Raw genomic sequence first — 21,910 nt, 5'->3', positions numbered from 1 at the left:
TAATTTGCAGGCATTGGAGGGGTGGAAGGGCTCATTCCCAATCAGTGACAATGGCAACACCTGGGCCCTGTGCTCTCTAACAGCCATAAGCAGTCAGTTGCTGGGTGCTGCTTTACTTTGAGACACCTTTGCCTTTGGTTTGGTTCTCTACTAAGCAATATTGCGTACGCCATTCTTCCACCCATGCATGCATCTATACCACAGATTGTACTGACCGCACACTCCAGGGTTTGTGTAAGGCTTTGTTTTTGTTTCTTTTATTTGAAATACAATTTTGAATGATACTTGGTGAGGTAATGTAGTTCAAGCGGTAAGGAAGTTGAGAAGTAGATGGCATCTACTTCTCAACTTCAGCATCGATTTCACAGGTCTTTCCTCCCCACTGCTGTCAGACTCCACAACAAAGACTTTGCAGCTAATCGAACACACAAACCCACACATGTGCAATAAGACTAAGTGCAATATTCTTTTTCTGACAAAATTGTATTTTAACTCAGTTGTATATAGCATTTGTATTCTATTTTTATCCTATTGTATATTTTATTTTATTCTATTGTATATAGTATTTTATTTTATTCTTTTCTATTCTGTACAGTTGTGTACAGTATCTTATTCTTATTGTATTCCAGTGTTCTCTAATTTTTGCTATATAACTGTGCACTGTTCACTTTCTGCTGTAACAAAACAAATTTCCCATGTGTGGGACTAATAAAGGTGATGTTATCAGCAGACTGGTCAAATTTCTTCTTAGTGTATTTTATTTTCTGGCATCTCCATTCTGCCATCTCATTTTGTATACTTTTTTTTTTACACGCACCTGAACCTCATTAGTCACTACCATTAAGAAATAGGTTAGATCAAACAACACAATCTAAAAAAAGAAACAATAAGAATATTCATTTAATTTACGCACCCATTTACACAACTAAATGGTTTGAAAAGTAAAACACTTTATACAGTAAAACTCAAAAGGTTGCTTTAAAGAAAATAAACAATACTATGCAAAAAGGAAAAACCCTTCATTTGGTTGCACCCAGTGATGCTATCAATGACATCATGAACTTATATAAACAGGAAGTGCTGGGCCAGCCCCTCCGATACATCATGTACTTAGCAATTAACCACTAGAGAGCTGGACAGGTATGTTTATAAATCATATTATTATATTGGGCAAATCTCTTACATATTTGGACCTGGGGAAAGAATTGATTGTGAACTGGGAGGGGAAAATGCTTAAAACTATAAACTTCTATAAACTTTTAAAGTAAACACAATGCATTTAAGGTTATCCTGTTTGGTTTTTATTTAAGAAAAGAATTTTTTCCACTGTGTGAGGACTGAGTCTGTTTCTTGGATGTAATTTTTCCTGCCTTAGAGAAAATCCTCTCACATGGAACAGATGATGCTGGAGTGCACAGAAACTGCAACGCAAGTTTGTAAAGATGGGGGTATACAGTCTTCCTGGTTGCCCAGAAGTAGAGTGGATCCTCTGTCCGGAGAATCAAAGGATCTGCCATGTACCTCTGTACGTCCACTGTGGTATCTATGGTAGCATTCCTTGGCTGCCTCTCCACCACATGGCTTCTCACAGATCCCACAGACCATCACCTAAAAAAAAAAATAAAAAAAATTAAATGGCTGCACATTTTGTAGAATAACAAAGATTTATTTATTTATTTATTATAATAAATAATAATACTCACATTCTCCTCATGGCTGGTGGTTACCAGATAGTCATGGAGGCCTGTGTGAATGGGGCCTTATCCACTTGATTCTATACAGTCACCATGATTGTCACACAAGCAAAACAGCAGACAAGTTAAGGTCACGTGGTTAGAGGTCACATGTATATAATATAGACCTCTGCCTCCACAGAAGTTGGCGTCCCAGGTGGCATTAATGGGCATTTAACAAAGGTTTATTATGACCTGACCTACTTACAGCAAGCACTGAAAATAAAAATGATAATGTCTCTGAGATAGATCTTTTCCTTTCTGCTCTCTCATTTGCCAGCTGTTTAGGCACATGCTGCATCGAGAATTCATGGATGAGGAGACAAGGCCACTATCCAGGAGGTTTACAGAATGGGTCTACGGACCTGTTCATTCTTCACTTTATGACATGACCTCCATTGACACCAATGAAGAAAACTCTGTGTTAGAGATAATAATTTTTGGGAGTGAGATTCCGGTGAGAAATTCCAATTTTGACCTCATTTTAATTTATTTTATTATATTTCTATGCTTTATTCCCTCCAATGTTTTAGATAAAGTAGGAAATGGGGTATGCTGTGGGGTATGTTTGTAGAGGCAGTAGAGCCTTTTAAACAATGATGGAAACAGTGTTGAATGTGCTCAGATGAAACTAGAAGTACTCTATGCATAGGCAGTGTAGAGAGAAATTAACAGTAGCAAAATCCTCTTGCCTCACTGTGCTTAGATAGTATTGCATGGGATAAATTTAGCAAATATTAAATATATGATATATACTGTTCTATCGAAATTTAAAACAAATGTCCTCTTATGTGCATCTCATTTTTCTCAGAAACAAAAATCAGGAAAAAAATCAGGTAATTCTTTGTTTTTACATTCATCTGGTCCCAATCAGCCCAAATAGCAAAGAGAAATTAAAAATGCATGCCATGAAAGAGTTTGGGTTAATATAAAGGAGGTTAATATAAAACCTATCTTGTAAATTTCAGAATCGTCCCGAGATGCTTCAGATTGAACCACTTCGCAGTCTTCTTCAGAATAAGTGGGAAAGGTTCGCTTCCAAATTATTCTTGATGAATTTCTTGCTTTATGTGGTTTACCTGACCATCTTCACTGCTGTGGCCTTGCACAGAAAGGATGGAAAGGTAAAAAGGGTTAAACATCCTCTAACTTAAATGACAAATGTTTATGTTTTAAGACATTCACCTTTGCCTAAGCAAAGACTCTTAAACCCTCAGCCGCCATTTCCCATTGAAAATTTTCCACTTGACCATCTCCGTTGTGTTGGTGAGATCCTCAGTGTCTTTGGAGCACTAATCTTTCTCTATAAGACGCTAAGAAAGTGGAACCTGGTCACATCATTCACACAGAAAGAGTTAAACTTACTAATGTAATAACCTTCAAATCCCTAGATAAATCATTTCTGTAGGAACCCTCCGAATTTCAGGGTCCTATCTATTGATGGATTCAATGATATTGTGTTGTAAGTATCACCATGAAATATTTATATATACCCTGACCTTACTATTACTGCTGTCTTAGAAATCTCTTGTCTTTGCAGTTTCCTGCAGGCAGCACTCCTGATCTGTGTGATTATGTATGGCTGTGGGCAGGAGGAATACGTTGGACTTCTTGTGCTCTCCTTGCTTCTTGCCTGGGTGAACTTTCTTTACTACCTAAGAGGTTCCAAGCAATTAGGGATGTATGGTGTCATGATGCAAAGGGTAAGGGTTTTGTTACCAAAACTATGAAAATAGGCTGCCTGGGCAGATATGAGTGGCTCAGTTTAAAATATGTGTCTCTCTTTACATGATCTTACGTGACCTGTTGCACTTTTTATCCGTTTACTGTGTCTTGCTTTTTGGATTTTCTGCTGGTAAGATTTTAATAGACTCCAAATCTAAGAACATACGAATGTGCAAAATAGATGCTTACCAAGATTTGCAGTTTTGACTTGGATTTTCTCTCTCTTTTTTTTTTATAGCTTTTGTTGCTCTTATACGTGACCCGCCTACAGTAGTGTCAGCTGCCCAAAACCTGACAGCTGACATACAGCTACAAGGAAGGAGCTTGACTGCTTCTGTAAATAAGCTAGGTTATAGAGACGTTCGTTTTACTATACTGGAAATGTTCAAGTTCACTATTGGAATGGGAGATCTGCAGTTCACGGACGACGTTCAGTACAAAGAAGTTTATCACATCCTGCTCATCTCTTACATAGTTCTCACATACATCCTCCTGCTGAACATGCTGATAGCCCTGATGAGCAACACAGTTGAAAGACTCTCAAACCAAAGCAAAAACATCTGGAACCTGCAGGTGGGATGCTGTTAAAGTCTGCAACCATGACCTCAAAAAATTCCAGGCAATTCTTCATTATATTAGTTAAGATACTGGATATTATATTTTATTTACAAGTCACCTCAGTAAATGGTAAATGGCCTGTATTTGTATAGCGCTTTACTTAGTCCCTATGGACCCCAAAGTGCTTTACACTACATTCAGTCATCCACACACACATTCACACACTGGTGATGGCAAACTACACTGTAGCCACAGCTGCCCTGGAGCGCACTGACAGAGGCGAGGCTGCCGGACACTGGTGCCACCGAGCCCTCTAACCACCACCAGTAGACAACGGGTGAAGTGTCTTGCCCAAGGACACAACGACCAAGGCCACGATCGCCCCAGTATCTGCCACAGTATCACTGTCATTGGACAGAAGTGAGCTTCACTGACTCATCAGACTCCAAATTTTATGACCTCCTACAGAGTAAACAGACACACACTGACACTTAGGTAAACAGTGGACTGACAGCCTACACTGACTACAGATGAGTACTATAGAGTCTTTGTTCTCTACCCAGCCACTTGCTAGGAGCTAGAGTTATGCACTTGAATTGGCATGGGTAAAAAAACAAAATTCAGTTGACTCTAATCTTTAATTCAATTCAATTTGAATTCAGTTTTATTTATATAGCGCCAAATCATAACAACAGTAGCCTCAAGGCGCTTTATATTGTAGACCCTACAATAATACATACAGAGAAAATGACCCCCAATGAGCAAGTACTTTGGTGACAGTGGGAAAAAAAACTCCCTTTTAACAGGAAGAAACCTCCAGCAGAACCAGGCTCAGGAAGGGGCGGGGCCATCTGCTGCGACCGGTTGGGGTGAGAGAAGGAAGACAGGATAAAGACATGCTGTGGAAGAGAGACAGAGATTAATAACAGATATGATTCAATGCAGAGAGGTCTGTTAATACAAAGTGAGTGAAAAAGGTGACTGACTAATAGACCTCTCTGCATTGAATCATACCTGTTATTCTACTGTGTAATATAAAGCGCCTTGAGGCAACTGTTGTTGTAATTTGACGCTATATAAATAAAATTGAATTGAATTGAATTGAAAAGGAAAAACTCAGTGCATCATGGGAGTCCCCCAGCAGCATGTGCCTACTGCAGTATAACTAAGGGAGGATTCAGGGTCACCTGGTCCAGCCCTAACTATATGCTTTAGCAAAAAGGAAAGTTTTAAGCCTAATCTTAAAAGTGTCTGTCTCCCAAATCCAAACTGGAAGCAAGCTTCACAGCAGCCTTACTGGTAGGACAAAAGACCACACGCACATTTTTACGATTTCTTTCTGCAAAAATGCTACTAAAGAGGCACCATTTAAATCTTCAGGGATTCGAGGGCCTGTAAATCTGCTCTTGAAGAGGATACACAACCGTGGTCAACATCAGCAGCAGTCCCACATTCCCTAGATTAAGCAGAATATAAAAATCCCCCAATTATTTTTGCTAGAGCCATAACCAGATTAGACTGAAGTAGCTTTATATTAGTCACTGCTAATAATGATGTTTTATTGCACTTTAAGCAGCTCCAGTCTGAAACAAGCAGTTCTATCTCATGTCCCTTTCAAGCTTTCTCCCTGAAAGCCCACTATGTCCTGACTGGTTTCCCATTACCTGTCTTCTATAAACAGAGCTTCAGCTTGGGTTCAGAATTTTTGATTGTCACATTCTTGAGCAGGCAAATTTAAATTTGTGATTGCAATGAAAGAGCTGCAATTTTTGTATTAAATTAAATATTTAGATAGCACAGATGCATGTGTGTGAATCTGCATGACTCTATTTAAAGTCAAACTTTTGAGCCTTAGGATAAAAAGTGTTACCTACCTACACACAACTGAAGTATATGCCGAAGAGGAGTTTGCTGTTGTCAGTTGTTTTGCATTCTTTATTACGTGTTCACAGTCTTATGATAGCTGAGTGTTCACATCCTAGTATTGATATATTAAGACATGGGTGTTTCAGTTTCCACCGAGGAACAAGATTGAAAAGTAGTAACAAAATGCAGTCTGGTCACAAGTGTAAATAAGTTTCATTCTTCTGAGTAGAAACAAAGAACAATATCTCACGCATCATTTGTTTCAAGATCACCTCAAACGAATGTGATGCATATGAGGGAGGAGTCGACTTTTCAGAAAATGTTTTATCTTGCATCTTTAGTGTGCACAAGAAATTCTGCTGGATATTATATTACTTAAATGATGTATTGAGGAGGGCAACTAGCCAACTGATTCTGTTTCCATTTAAATGGGTAGAATTAAAAATATCTTTGTTATTTTTTTTTATCTTCATATAATTATATTATAGCTCCTGTACTTATTATCACATAAGTCACACTTTCAAACATGTGAAAATGGAATAAAGTTCTCTTTGGTTTACTCGTGGAGAAAATGTCTGTTTATTTAGGGTAAATTAGTACATCAGACTGGACAGATTGAATGAAAACAAATATTTAAATGTTACACACTAAGTTACTACAATTAATTCATTAAAAATATCTTTCCTAAACGGTGTGCTTTCCTGTATTGTGTCCTTCTTCTGTGGAAAGCATGGAGATGCACCAGTCACTCAGAGGCAAGGCAAGGCAAGGCAAGTTTATTTGTATAGCACAATTCAACAACAAGGTGATTCAAAGTGCTTTACAGAGACATTAGAAACAAAAACAAATAAAAAGCATGATTTAAAATTGATTAAAACAAGCAAACAAACAAATTAACAAACAAACAAACAAACAAACAAACAAAACAGTGTATAAAATGAGAGAAAGGAGTATGATAATACTCTTGCCCACTGACACGGAGAGGGAAGAATGGTTAGCTTAAATTAGTAGGTGCAATTTTTCTCAGACTAAAGTGACAGCTTTAGTAACAAAAAGCAAAACATCACCAGTGTTAATATACAAAATATTACATTTATATATTTGTATTTTCAGTAAACCCTGCTTATTATATCCAAGGGCAAGATGAGACTAAAAACAGCTCGCCCCACTGTCTTTGTGCATTACACTGTGTTTAGAAAGCACATTTTCACTGCTAATATGCGCTATAAAATAGGATTGCACTCACAGTTATATGTAAAATAGTTTTATATGGTTGCAGAAAGAAACAGGTGCATTTCAGCCTGTGATTTTCCACAGCCTCTCTATTGTATATGTGGGTGTTACCCCTATTAAAACATAGTCCAGACCCAGCCTTTGGTGGACAGATGCAACAATCATTGACTCAACAGCAATGAATTCCTAACACAGCAATACTTAAATAGAAACAACAAATGCAGGTGTAACTCTTAATAAGGGGGAGATTACCTGTAAATACACTGATGCTGTTTTCGAAACAATGGCTATTTTCAATTTCAATCTATCACTGGGACAGATACAGCAGAAATTCGAGAAAGTGAGAATAGTTACACTAACTCAGCAATTCCCAAAGTCAAAAACGCTGAGGTCCACTAAAAACTAGAAAATTGAATCAAAGTACAGAAGAAAGTGATGTATTTTGCTAAAAATCTTATCTAAAAAAAACAACGTTAAGCCCATTGGATGATCCACATGCAGTGTTGGGAAGGTTACTTTTAAAATGTATTTCACTACAGATTACAGAATACATGCCCCAAAATGTATTTTGTAACATATTCCGTTACATTACTCAATGAGAGTAACGTATTCTGACTACTTTGGATTACTTAATATATTATCAAGCTTTTTACAACTACTTGAATGTGCAATTGTTGTGTGATTTATTCGTATTACTGAAGGTTACTCGCCATACCAATACCAACTAGATTTTTAAATCTTAATATAAATGAGTAAGTGAACATTAGGTAAGGCTGCACTTTTAGCAGCGATCTCGTATTAAAACGATTCTGCGCGTATATAAAACAAGTCTGAGGCTCCAAACCGTAGTAAAGGGACTAATACAGGGGTGGCCAACTCCAGGCCTCGAGAGCCGGCATCCTGCAGGTTTTTGATCTCACCCTGGGTCAACACACCTGAATCAAATGATTAGTTCATTACCAGGCTTCTGGAGAACTTCAAGACATGTTGAGGGGATCATTTAGCCATTTGAATCAGCTGTGTTGGATCAAGGACACATCTAAAACCTAAAGGACACCGGCTCTCGAGGCCTGGAGTTGGCCACCCCTGGGTTAATATGTTGGTTCCATGTCGGGCTTGTAGCCGAAAACTAGCTTTACTTTGTTGTCTGGGTCAACTTTGCTAGCGAGAGACAGAGAGAGGTGTTGAAAGGCTGCTCCAACGGAACTTATTGTCTTTGGAGGAAAACACGAACACAGTGTACAGTCGAGTCTTAATAGCTTACTTACAACTGGGCTACACTGCCCATGAGGCTGCATTCTTTCGGGCTATGCCTGGAACACTCTGCCTATTGCCTTTATATTAAATAATTTTTTGAACAATAATTTAAAAATAATATTTCTTCATGTCGTTATGTGGCCGCAAGTAGAGGTGACATGGGCCGTGACATTGAGACACAGCCATTAGAGCCTCTTAGTACGTGTTTTTTTTTGGGTTTCCACTGACGTGGAATTACCAAAAGATTGCATAGCCTAACATGTGAAACAGGAAAAGACCGCTGTGTGATCCTTTGTTGGTCGTGTATCTTGGTCTTCAAGTTTATATTATTTATATTATGGTTAAGCTGAGGACAGGAGATTCCTGGACTGAAGTTTCAATTTGTGCCCGTTTCTGTAGTTCAGATAGCAGATGGCTGCCCCTTCCAGGCCTGGTTCTGTTGGAGTTTTCTACCTGTTAAAGGGGAGTTTTTCTTTCCCACTGTTGCCAAGTGCTTCCTTGTTTGATTGGTGGTTTTCTCTGTATTATTGCAGTGTCTCCTTCATACAATGTAAAACATCTTCAGGTGAATGCTTTTGCAATTCAGCGTGATATAAATAAAATAAAACTAAATTGAACTATTTTCTTCCAACTGTTCTAACTGAAGGAAGAAGTCATCATGAAGTGCCTAAAACTGCAATTCCTCCAATGTCAACTCAAAGCTATTTCCACAAGTTGGGCAATCCACCCACAAACTGAGGTTAAAATGTTCAACTTAACAGCAATGAAAAGCAGGTTTAAAGATGGCACAGAAAGTGTTCGTCTTTATGCACTGTTTCCTACTTAACAACAGGCAGAGGAAGTTTTTTTTCTAATAACCCATCAATCCGGATGCTCAAGTTATGGTGCGGCTGCTTTGATTGACGAGTGTGCTGACACAGTTAGCTTTAGTCCAAAGCTGCAGGCTAGGCAATAACTTTGCTGACTGGAGTTATTGAACTCGTATTCTTTGTTTGTTTTTTTTGTTGGTCTGTGTCTTATAGAATATTTCAAAATAATTATCTGGCATGAAACTGATTGTCCAAGAAGTCTGTGCTTCAGGTTTGGTGAATGAAATTCGGGAATTTTATTATGTTACTCAGCACTAGTCAGCAGGTATCTGTGCGTTGCATCGATAGTTTATGCATGCAGTTATCTAAACAAACTGGCTAGCATTAGCTTATAACTTAGCCCTCTTATCTAAGTATGTTGCCAGTTTAGCAACAGTCAAATTGGTAAAACTGATGACATCTTTTACAGTGCCGAGAGAAAGAATGTGCCTTTTCCTAACTTCTCTTTTTTATTTTTACCCCCGACTGAAGAACATCTAAAGTAGGGGTGGGGGAATTCAGGCCTCAAGTAGGCAAAAGTGGAATATCACATTTTCAAAGTAGAGAAAGTAAGCCCCCCTCCACCACTGTTCACAACATGTCTTTGATAACCAAAGACAATTATATAAATCAGTCAAAATCTAGAGAGTAGTGATGTGTGGATATATCGATTCCTTCGATACCAATCATTTATGTTCTAGAATCGATTCTCACATTAAAATATCGATAGTTTATCATTAACAGGAACACAGTGGGAAGAACCTATTTCATTCGGATTGTCTAGACTGGAAGGAACTACTTCCTCTTCCGCCTTTCATAGTCATGAGCGAAATACGGCTGTATAAATGTGTCACGGCCCCTTGGTGTGCGCACTCACGATAATGGCTGGAGTCATGTGTGGACGTATTTTACATCCACAAACGTGGTTTGTGATACATGTGGCAAGAAAGTGAGGTGTTGTGGCAACACCACAAATTTGTCAAACACCTCAGAGTAAACCATCACAGAATACGACGAGCGTATGTTGAGGCGAACTGAAGAGGGGTTGGAAGAGGAGTGGACAGGGACAGGTGCTGCTAGGGCGAGACAGACATCTCTCACGGAGTCCTTTAGTGCTGCAGGCAGGCAAGGTGTTCAAGTAGCACACAACTTCAGGTTTTTTATTTCTATATGATGAATTCTGCATTATTAGGTGATAAGAACAAGTAATCTGATGACCTGTAATCATTATGCTATAATTTGAGATACAATAAATAAAATATGTTTTTGTACAAAGTGTTGGTATCGGATCAGTATCGTCGATACCACCCTGAATTTTACTTGGTATCGGATCGGAAAGGAAATCAGTGGTATCGCACATCACTACTAGAGACAGTTATGTCTGTCCTGCAGGTTTTAGATATCACCCTGGGTCAACACAACTGAATCAAATGACTCGTTCATTACCAGGCCTCGGAAGACATGTTGAGGAGGTCATTTAACCTTTTAAATCAGCTGTGTTGGATCAAGGATGCATCTAAAACCTCTAGGACACCGGCCCTTGAGACCTGGAGTTCCCCACCAATGATCTAAAGAACTGCTGGCTTCACTTGTTAGTTAAGATCAGTGTTCATGATTCAACAACAATAAAGAAACCAAGCAAAAACAGCGCCTATGGGAAAGTTCCAAGGTGAAACAAACAATCAGACCTGGTGGTAGTGTGATGGTCTGGCTGCTTTGGAAGCTGGACGACTTGCTGTAATAGATGGAACCATAAATTCTGCTCTACCTGAAAAACCTAAAGGAGAATGTTGTCCATTCAATATTCATACAAATATCTTTCTACTTAAACTGAATTCAGATTCAAGTGAAATTCCATATATGCAGTTTTATTAGCTTTAAACCCTTGAAACATGTTGCTCACAAAAAAAGTCAGTCAATAGCTGTGTTTGAAAACTTTATTTTGGTTAGGGGAATGTTTGTGCAAGACATTTTTTCCTGAAGGTTAGGCAAAAGTGGAATATCACATTTTCAAAGTAGAGAAAGTAAGCCCCCCCTCCACCACTGTTCACAACATGTCTTTGATAACCAAAGACAATTATATAAATCAGTCAAAATCTAGAGAGAGTTGTTATGTCTGCGCCCCAGTAAATATTGCCATCTGAATCAACTTAAAAGCTGAGCTACAACATCCTTAAGTAGATGTGATTCTTGATGCGGTTCTTGTACAATATTTCTGTATTTTAATGCATTTCCAGATTTCTGGGTAAAGCCAGAACATTTGAGGTGCACTCTGCAGAAAGGAACGACTCACTCTAGATTTTTTTTCTTTTTTTTTTTTTAAAGTCATTTAGTTTTTGTTTTGTTTTTCCTCTTTGTCTTTTTCCTTTTTTTAAATAAATGCGCATTTCACATCGGTACGTTTACTTCACACGACTTTATTGAACCCCAGCAGCTTTTTGTTAGGTCACCAGGTTGCTGCTCATTAACAAGCTTTTACAGGCTTTCAGCCAGAGTGGTTAGAGAGGGACTTCTGGTCACTTTGGTCAGTGAGTCAGCAGCAAACAGTTCACACATCCTGACAGTGTTTGGGAATCGTGGCACACTCCAGGACTTCAGTCCATGACACAGTATCAGTAGTTATACTAAGCAGCTTGGTCCCCCCCATCAGAGATCAACTTTGTGCACCTCTGTCAGCATGCACACCTGTGTGCAAGTACCCAAGCTTAACATACACGCAAGCACTCAGTCTCACTCACACACACACACACTTCTCCATACTACACCCAGTGGAGGCACTTCATATGAAACTGCAGAACCTGACTGTGGTGGGCTGTAACGAGGCAGTTCAACATTAACAGGGCGGGTCTGTCTAATCCTTTAGTGTTTTCACCCAGTCAACTTAATGTTAAAGAAACTCAAACAGGCTTGGAAGGTCTTTAGGCCACAGTGGGTCAGACTTCACTCTGCCACCTTGAATACTGGTCAGTTTTAATTCATTAATACATAATCTTCTTTAAAATTTGGCTCGTAAGACATACAAACAGCCAAACATACCTGCATTTGACTGGTGACAACTTTCACCCATCAAATAAATAGGAACTTGTTTCACTGATACAGCCCATATCATCACCACAGACACACAGACACACACACACACACACACACACAGATCATACGTGTGTGTCAAGATTTAATTTAATAGCAGCTTCAGGGGGCAGGCACATCAAAACTGAGAGCCAGAAAAAAAAAAACAAAAACAAACTAAAAACCTAAACTAAAAAGTAATTAAAAAAAAAACTGCCATTAAGTACAAAGACTGAACTCCAGAAAAGCTACAGCTTGTAAGAGAATTGTCTCTTTGAAGATTTATCTTGCAATTCTTTCTCCCTTTTAATCTGTACGATGTTCTGAGAACAATCCAGTTAGGAAAAAAAGAACTGCTGTTGTGAAAGACATTAAAGCAATGATGCAAACCTATTGCCTGCATCAATATGTCACCTATGGCACCTAATGTGAAAATACCTATGGCTTCAGGATGCAGTGGTCCAAAAAATAAATTAAACTATGAGGATATTACATGTAACAACTAAAAACAGTTCAAATACCTTAAAATAACTGCTACATCCCTGGGCTAAATACCTATTAAATCTGCTATCAAGTCATTTTTTTCTCCACTATCCTAAATCCTTAGATAGGCAACATTTCAGACAGAAGGATGAGGGCTTTATAATCTGGGATGAGTAGCATTATTACCTTAAGGCAATATCATCCATTCCTACTGCCTGTCCATGTTAACACCTCCCAAATAATCCAACATTAGCTTTAAACAGGGAAACCAAAGTTCAGGGGCAAAAAACAACAACAACAACAACAAGGAAAAAAAACAAACAACCTTCCTCACAGCCATACAAGTTGTGATCCTGGCAAAGAAACTGTTAAAGTAGACTATAACTAGTGTGTCATTTAAGGCTTTTTCCAGAAGGCTTGAGGTTAATGCAGCAACACAAGCCCAGACAACATCAACTATGGTACATCTAGTACAACATGACCTGCATTACATGTTCTTAGTTCTTTCTCTGTAGGTCACAGAAATACGACACGTGGTAAGGCCGGTGACAAGTAGATGAACAACTGACCACAAGCCCCACAGAAAAGGAAACATCCACGCCACATCAATTCACTTGCATTACAGTAGTAAAATGGTGACAACCTGTGCTCAAGGCAAATGACATTTTCCCCGGTAGCATGAGCTGACGTACTTGCATGCATGCACATGATCAGTTTACCTTTCACATACAGACACGCTCAGTTTAAAGTAATGGGACCCATTCTGTTTCACATTGCCTAAAGATTAACATGTGGGGAGCTAATGAGACTTTCTGCCCCTGTTCCAAATGTTAAGCATGACATTTAAAAGCAAATTCTATGATTCAAGTAAGACAATGTACAGAAATGCAAAAACAACAACAAAAAAGAAACATTTAAAAAGAACTCCCACACAACAAGAATCTCAGAAATGGAGAAGGTTACCGATTTTGCTAGTTCTGGCAGGGTTTTTTTTTTTTCTTCCTTAAAAAAAAAAAACAAACAAAAAAAACATCCCACCAAGAGCAATGTCAAAAATCACCTGGACCACCAACAATATCGTTCAGAAGCCATGTTAGTATTCCTGATAGGGAAGCTCTGGCTAACACCCAGACCCCTTTACAAATGTACACTGCAGCTATGGGATTGAGCACTGTCAACAGTCCTAATAATTGCATATACAAGTAACCCCCATTCAAATGGATCAAAGCTGTTAGGAAGATAAATAATTGCAAATAAAAACATTACACAAAAGACATCCTATTCTATCTTGCCTCTGGGCAGTTCTAAGGCCACACATGCTAATAAAAGTTGAGTTGTTCCATGTCAACCTATGAAAAGCACTGTGACAATCATAAGGCAAGCATAGTCTCAGCTGCAAATTAACATTTCTGAACACCATAGATATATGAACAAACAGCAGCACATCTGTGCCAGAGATAAAACAGTCGACAACGATCTCAAAAACCCTTCATCTGCAACAAGTACGACATGGCTTAAGACCTGAGGAATACTTTGAAACATCACACCTGGTGGGTCTCCAAATCAAGCTCTGAAGCAATGCAATTTAACTGCACACTTTGAAGGTTTTAAAGAGTAAAATACAGAAGCTGAAAGCAGCTGTAGACCAGAACAAAAACAAAATTCAGTACACGCCACATGGGCATCAACGCACATTTAACAGTAGCCTGGGCGATGAGCATGGACTGCTCCGCTGCTGCCAGGTTCCTGAACTTGGCTCCTGGCGGACCTGTGTATATTCCCCATTGCATCCACATTCTGCTCCTGAAAGCTGGGCATCTGAAAATCCCCACCTAAGAAATCCACATTCTGCATCAGCTCTGACTGGTCATTAGGACCCTCCTTCCCTGGCCTATACTTTGCCCCTGGGATTCTGTCTCTGGAAGCAGCAGCCTGCCCTCCCTGGAAAGCCACTGAGAGGTCTTGAGGGCCATTGTTTCCTGCTGTTGCTTGAACGCTGCTCCACGGTGGCTTCATGTAGTGGCCATTAACGTAAGGCATAGAACTTGCTGGGCATTTAACAGGGGATGAGGGTTGCGGTTTTTCTGCAGGATGATTTAGGGGAAAGCTCTGTGCACTGTTTGGTAGCTTGTGGCTGTAGGAGAGGTTTCTGGAGGGGAAAGCACACTCAGCTGGAGGTTCCATCCTTGGATTCTTGCAAGGATTGGCCCCCTCAGGAGGCTGCTGCATGTGGGCTAACTGATGCTGAGCCCAGGAGCGCTGCTGCTGCAGCTGCTGAAGCTGCTGAAAATGTTGCTGCTGCTGCTGTTGTTTCTGCTGATGTAAATGGTGCTGAAGCTGCTGCTGCGCCACCTTCTCAGGGTTGGTGTGAAAAGCAGGTACACTATTAGCAGCAGCTATACTCTGCTGTGAATTGAGAGAAACGCTGGGAGCTTGGGCTGCAGCTTTGTCTGGTGGTCCCACCATGAGGCTGCTGGGTACATTGCCCAGAGCTGGGTGGTGAGAGGACACCCTTGAGCTGGCATTGATGAGCAGGTTGCGGCTAATGGGGCTGGGGTTTGCAATCTGTCCCTCACAGACTGAGGTGGTGCCCATACCGGCCCGAGCCTGACACAGTTGGTTGATTTGGTGCACAATGATGCTCAGGTCACCGGGTCTGTTCTGATGCAGGCTGGCTGCCATGGACAGTGGGATGGTGGAGGTAGATACAGTTATATTTGGTGGGGCATCTGGGTCAGGGAGCTTCTGCGGCCCATAAGGTCCCAGTCGGGCTTGCTGGGGGCAATTAGGCATGGTAGGAGGGCCTGCAGCAACAGCCTGGGGAAGGGCCTGCGACCCAACTAGCCCCTGGGTGTGCTGCATGCTCGGAAGCTGAGATCCATCAGATATGTGGCGCAGATCCCGAGTCACTCCTTGCTGTGAATGTAAAGCTTGTGGAGGAGCCACCTGATGCTTTAGTGACTGCAGATGAGAAAGATGCTGCTGTGGTACAACTGACGAACATGACTGGCCCTGCTGTGGCTGCTGCTGCACAGTCTGTGTGTGAGGGAGGCTCTGCTGTCTCTGCATACCCTGTGGGTGAGCCAATCTCTGCTGCTGTGGCGCCTGAATCTGGGACAAGCTCTGTTGCTGCTGGAGAGCTTGTGAACGAGCCATATTCCTTTGCTGTAAAGCTTGTGGGTGAGGCTGCTGCAAAGCCATTGGATGAGTCAAACGGTGCTGTTGCTGTAGTGCTTGAGGGTGAACCAAGTTTTGCTTCTGGAGTGCAGACTGAGACGGACCCTGTAGGTGAGGAGCAGGCTGAGGATGGTTTAAAGTGCTTTCAGTGGTGTAGGGCCCACTGTGAGGGTTCATGACTGAATTATGTAGTTGTCGGGTGTGGCTAGTGTCTGAGTTTTTGACAGGTGCACAGAGGACAGCCAGCAGGCCCCCACTGGTGCCGACCTGAGAGGAGTAGGGACTCTGGCGTTGGTTGGACAAGGATGTGTCAAGCCCGTTGACTGTGCGACGAATGTGCTTCTTTTGAGGTACTTTGACGCTACTCGGGAAGATCTGGATGGTCAAAGGGTTGTTGGCAACTTTCTTAGCATAGGCATCCAACTCTGCTGGGGTTGGATAGCTGGCAGATCTCATTTTCTGTGTAGTTTCCCCTGCAAGATGTGCAAAATCAGAAAAAAAAAAAAAGCACATTCTTAGAAAATAACACCAACTGGGATTTCACATAGCACAAAACTTTATAGAGAAACATGCTGTCAGCCTGCAGTTATACAAGTTCTTCAATGCAAACTGGCGGTAAAAAACAAGGTGACCGGCTCTTAGGGGAAACTTTAAAACATCTTCTGTCTACAGCAGGGGTGGAGAACTCCAGGCCTCAAGGGCTGGTGTCCTGCAGGTTTTAGATGCGCTCTGTTTAGACCCAGACCAAACAGTATTGTTTGACAGATGGCCGTTAATATAAAGACTTCGGACTTTACGTTTCCCAATTTTTGCTTTAAGTTATTTTGTTATTTACATAATAATGTAAATAGCCTAATAATGATCCTTATTGCTGTTTAAGAGAGGAGCGGTGCTTCAAAGGATAGTTGCAGATTTGTCAGAATCTGCAGATTATACAGTACAAATAATATGTTCACGTTTCTCCAACAATGTCTTCCCAACAGTTTCACTGACATCTACACTGGATGGCCAGGAAGCGCTCGTTCGCGATGTCTTCTCGGGCGCTTCTCCGGAGCTGATAATTGCCGTCGGTCTTGTGTCGGTGACATAAAAGACGGATTTAATGCGACATGACCGTTCAAACAGCAGTCGCTTTCTAAAACATCGGATATGTATCGGATTCAGTACCACATACGAAAGTGACCCAGATCGGATTTGTGCCGTTCACACTGTCATACCATGATCGGATATGGGTCGCATAGGGTCAAAAAAAACAAAAATCAGATTTGATGCGCTTTCGCCTGCAGTGTGAATGTAGCCTAAATGACCTCCTCAACATGTCTTGAAGTTCTCCAGAGGCTGGTAATGAGCTAATCACTTGATTGAGGTGTGTTGACCCAGGGTGAGATCTAAAACCTGCAGGACACCAGCTCTTGAGGCCTGGAGTTCACCCACCCCTGGTCTATAGTATAGAGTTTTGAAAATGTGTTTGGTGGGGGTCTTTGTTAATAGCCAAAACTGTAACATTTACAAAAATACACAGAAGTTACACAGTTATCTATGCACTCATATTTTCTAAAGCTGCCAAGTGGACCAGATTTCAATAATACTGGGCTTAAAAAAAACAACAACAAAAAAACAAAAAACAAAACAACCACCCTATACAAGTCTCCCCATTATCAGAAACCCAAAATAGTCAGACCCCAGAACCCATGGACATCCCCATTCAAGTTGTTGCAGCCACCTTTCAGTTGCTTCTTGTTCTGGTTTTTCTGCATTTATTATCCATTTGCTCTGAGGTTCTGTCCGGTCAGTTATTCACCATTTGTCAGACAGGGCAGGTCCCTTTGCTCAGATGAAGCCAAATGCTGCGAAACTGATCAGACAGTACTTCACCTTGCACACAGTAGCAGACTGTAGCTGGCTATGATTATGCACGTTCTGCTCTGGAATCTTTTGTAAACCAGAGAGCCAGGTGACAAACAAAGACTAACTAAGATTAACTGCCACAAAGTAAATATGCTAACATTCACTGGGTTATTTAGTAAAGTAGGTTTTTGGTTTTTGTCCATACTCATCCTGCTGCAATATAGCCACAAACACCATCTTATTCTGTGGGAAATGCCACATAAATTCAGAAGTTTTCAATAATTTGCCATCATTTGTGCACCCAAACTAGCCTCAAACAAAATCCACTTCACTTACGGTAATGTTCTGAACAGATGTTGAATATTTAACTGCATTTTAAAAGCCGGAAGCATGGACACAAGTCAACTGCTTTTTAAAATCAGTTGTCTAAAACTTACTGGTAATTTTTATCCTTTACATATTTTCTGCATTGCTCTAGAAGGTCATCCCACTACGAGTTTCAGATCCTCAGTGATTAGATATTTTATACAACTAAACTTTAGTGTCATTTAAATCTTTGGAAATTGTGGATGTCGTGTTTACAAAACAGCTTGACTAGTATGACAAGTCAAAAGAAACACCACAACATGATAAAAGACGGCACTTACATTTTGGAGGTCCAGTGTTCATCTGCGTGCGGGAAAGTAGTCTGATGGTAGGCTTAACTGATGCTGGCAGGCGGGCCAGCATGTCACTCTTCAACTAATGCAGCACGGGACACCTTTTCCTCACCATACTGGGGGACAAACAGAGCAGGTCAAAGTCAGCCGTTGACACACACATACTTAGATTGGTGTGAAAATACTTTGGCATCACTGATTTTCACAGTTCAGTTTGACCTTTTGCAAATGGCATCTTGTAATAAAGAGAAACCATGGCTCTGTATAAGCTCACTGTGTACACACTGCAGGCAGCAAGGAGCTGAGATGGAGATGAACAAAGCAGCACAGTTGTAGAGTGATGGCAGACTGTAAGCCAGCCAGCTTTCTGTGTCAAGCTAAGAATGTGCCAAAATGTTTTAGCAGCAAATCAGAAAATTAAAAAAAAAAAAAATTGGGGAAAAGCAAAGAGCCATGCTTACAACACAATCTAAAACTTTTATTTTAAATATTTCATCATAATGCAGAGGTACAGAACCAGTGACATAAAGAATTGTTTTAAATAAGGAAAACAAACAATGCCATTTTTTCTTCCTTTTGTCCTTTTAGAATTACTTACTTTCATCTTCTCCAGTAATACAAACATATTTCATACAAGCCATTCTTTAACATCTCACTGTTATATCCCCTTCTTGACTGTCAATTATATCAGCAATACGCTAGCTTCACTTTTCAGAACTGGAAGCTGTGAGTCCACACAGACACACCTCATATTCAGAACTGTGCAAAAGCCTTGAAGTAACTCTCATTTCTTTACAATTTTCTTCAACAGATCTAGGCTTTGTTTTTTGTGTGGCACAGAGCAATAATTTTCCAAGTTTTCTTAATGTCTTTCAAGGTTCTATTTGGACATTGGTGGCTTTTTCACTCATTTTCTGTTCAGTTCTTGTACCTTACCATTTTCATAAGAATGTTTTTTATGTTTGGAGGGGGAGAAAAGGCTGAGGGATGCCAAATTACATAGAAACCACACTGAAAATCAGTGGCAACAAATCATAATTGAGGTTCTGTCATGGTTTGGAGCTGCATTCAGTCACGCTGGTGGAGATCTTTTCAAAATTGATAGATTCATGAATATAGAAATGTACCATCAGATTTTGATACACCATGCGGCACAAACATCTGACTGTCCACAGCTTTGTGTAGTAAACGCATACCCTGATTTAAAAAAACAAAACCACAGACAGTGGAACACCATCAGTCATGGACTGGCCTCGTCAGAGTCTGGACATCAACACTGAAGCAGCGTGGAATCATCTCAAAACCAAACAGCAGACAGCAAACATCCAAAGAAGGGCTTTGAATGTTCTTCAAGAAGCCTGGAGAACCATTCTTGAAGACTGGCAAGTTACAAGACAGCTACCTAAGAAGTCAGGCTGGTGGTCATAACCAAATATTTACTTTAAAGCTTGTTATAAAATACAAACTGTGATTTTGCCTTACATATTGCATTTCTTTTTATTTCTGGATATTAAGTAAATTGCTGCACCTAGTTCCATTTTCCTCACTCCATAAAAAGGAATTGGAAGGCAGTCTTCAGACTTTTCTGTAATATTGCATAGTTATATATGCTGTGGTTTAAAGTGTCACTGAAACCTCTGACTTCATGTTAACTCAAATAAATATATTTTAAAGGAGTTTTTTTTTAAGATTTGAAATAAGACAACAATTAAGAAAATAGATTAATGGAATCTTAATGGAATTAAGATTAATTGAGAATATAAAGATTTTGAGAACTGCAGCAGAATTCCTTTCTCAGCTCCTCCACTGAGAGGGAAGAGGATCTGTTAAGAAGCACAAATGCCGAATCATCCTCCATTTTGCAGTTTATGATTCATCACGAGTTAACCGTCTGAACAGTGGAAGTTAAGATTGACTTGTTATTCAGGATAGGAAAGACAAACCAGTTATAAACTATACAATCCATAGAAACTGTAGGCCTTTTAGTGTGCTCACTGACTTTATTCAGTGACATATTTATGATTATACACACAAACAAGTCTGTCTACAGTGTTCAGACCCAAAATATAAAGCAGTTAGTTACTAAGCCAGTGTAACCCTAATTTTTAAACAATCAGGAATCAATAAAACATTATCAGCACTCATCCTTCCTTACCACAAAGGTGCGTTTATTTTGGCACAATTTCCCCGAGGTTTCAGATTAAGTCTCCTGCTGAGAAATGGTGTTTGTGTCAGATGCCAGACACCAGGCTTTTCTACTTAATCTTAATTAAAATGCATTGGGCTACACATCGACGCTTCAGTCCTAGCTGTATATATATATATATATATAAAACACACACACACTTATTTTACCCTCTGTACCCAACCTTTCAAACATACACCAGCTAAAGCTGTCTTCCTAAGGCTGAACCGCTTTCTTGGAGTGGTCTTACAGCGGGAGAGGTGAACTTTCTGACAGCCAGTCTGCAGCTAGGTAACGTTAGCCATCTGTCTAACAATCCAGTCTCAACCTGCTGCAGTTTTAAACAGCTAGCTAACGCCTGTAGCCTTCAATAAATCACCCCGGACGATTCCAGTGGCCAAACACCATGTGAACCCCAAGCAGAACCGGACACCTTCAGAAAACTGATGTTAAATCGTTCAAAAGGTTACCTCAAGTCAAGCACCACAGTAAATAAGGAGCCTCTTTGTGCTTATTGTGAACAGGCCAGCTGGTTAGCAAACTTTAGCTTCTCGTTGACGGAAAGCACCGACGTGACCTGTGTTAAAAAGAGCGATACTTACTCCTCAGGAATCTTTGAGTAAGGAAACTTCATTTTGTGGCGACATAACGTTGATAAGGATTGTAATCAGCGTGTCAGCTCTTCGTGCTGCTGTCTGCTAAAGCAGCATCATCTGTCGGACATGCGCAAACAGACAGGACCCCTTTTCTGCATTTAAGGCATCGACGGTGAACGCCTGTCCATTAATCCACCACAGATGAGACGCTATTAAAGCCCAAGAGCGTCATTTTATCATAAATTTATCACAGATTATATAAACTTTAAGAGATCTGGTTATTCTGCTTGGGTGTTCCTGTCAGCCTTATATTTAGGCGGACGCAGCAGCAGTTTGGGACAAATGTTAACAGTTGGTCACGTACTTATCACCTGGCATGATTTGGATTTTCTGAAGTGGTGGCATGAAAAAAAACTTCCACAAAAAGCAAGTTTTTTTTATATAGTGAATTAAACTAAAAAGTAACACTTAGTGTAAAAAAACATTTTGGCCAACGGAACTAAAAATTCAATCAAACGAAAAAATAAATAAATAAATGAAAAACAGATAAAAAATGGTTTTGTGGTTTGTCAAATTTTCCAGCACAAGCAGACCGAAGAGACATTAATGCAGACGGTTAACCTGACTGGGATGACTGTGTGACAAGAATTTGTAAGATTTAGGAGGTTTAGATAAG

The 21,910-nt window shown here is 40.2% G+C and overlaps 2 protein-coding genes across 3 annotated transcripts in view; one reads left to right on the top strand and one right to left on the bottom strand.

The window, feature by feature from the left end:
- LOC146619407 (transient receptor potential cation channel subfamily V member 1-like) overlaps positions 1-4,046 on the top strand; it is a 118,960-nt gene extending 114,914 nt beyond the window's left edge. The window contains exons 5-11 of the mRNA XM_085370226.1: positions 2,014-2,190; positions 2,702-2,857; positions 2,951-3,054; positions 3,142-3,195; positions 3,274-3,436; positions 3,498-3,588; positions 3,697-4,046. Coding sequence (XP_085226352.1) covers positions 2,014-2,190; positions 2,702-2,857; positions 2,951-3,054; positions 3,142-3,195; positions 3,274-3,436; positions 3,498-3,588; positions 3,697-4,046 — 1,095 coding nt within the window. The remainder of the gene's footprint in view (positions 1-2,013; positions 2,191-2,701; positions 2,858-2,950; positions 3,055-3,141; positions 3,196-3,273; positions 3,437-3,497; positions 3,589-3,696) is intronic.
- Positions 1,569-21,341, bottom strand: LOC146619406 (protein FAM222B-like). Of its 2 annotated transcripts, XM_085370385.1 has the most exons (4): positions 21,241-21,341; positions 18,442-18,569; positions 14,463-16,419; positions 1,569-1,608 (listed from the first exon to the last, which is right to left on the bottom strand). In XM_085370385.1, exons 2-3 carry the CDS (start codon positions 18,521-18,523, stop codon positions 14,465-14,467), a joined length of 2,037 nt encoding a protein of 678 aa, XP_085226511.1. In that variant the 5' UTR covers positions 18,524-18,569; positions 21,241-21,341; the 3' UTR covers positions 1,569-1,608; positions 14,463-14,464. The 2 variants fall into 2 exon arrangements, with proteins under 2 accessions (XP_085226511.1, XP_085226510.1); XM_085370384.1 differs by lacking the exon at positions 1,569-1,608 and having other exon boundaries at positions 13,863-16,419.
- Positions 21,342-21,910: the final 569 nt, after the last annotated feature.

Source organism: Diplotaxodon limnothrissa, linkage group LG14 (assembly GCF_057381915.1).
Source record: "Diplotaxodon limnothrissa isolate DT_005_m linkage group LG14, D_limnothrissa_male_GT1.1, whole genome shotgun sequence".
Classification (NCBI taxonomy): Eukaryota; Metazoa; Chordata; class Actinopteri; order Cichliformes; family Cichlidae; genus Diplotaxodon; species Diplotaxodon limnothrissa.
This window is presented reverse-complemented; position numbering and strand designations above follow the sequence as displayed.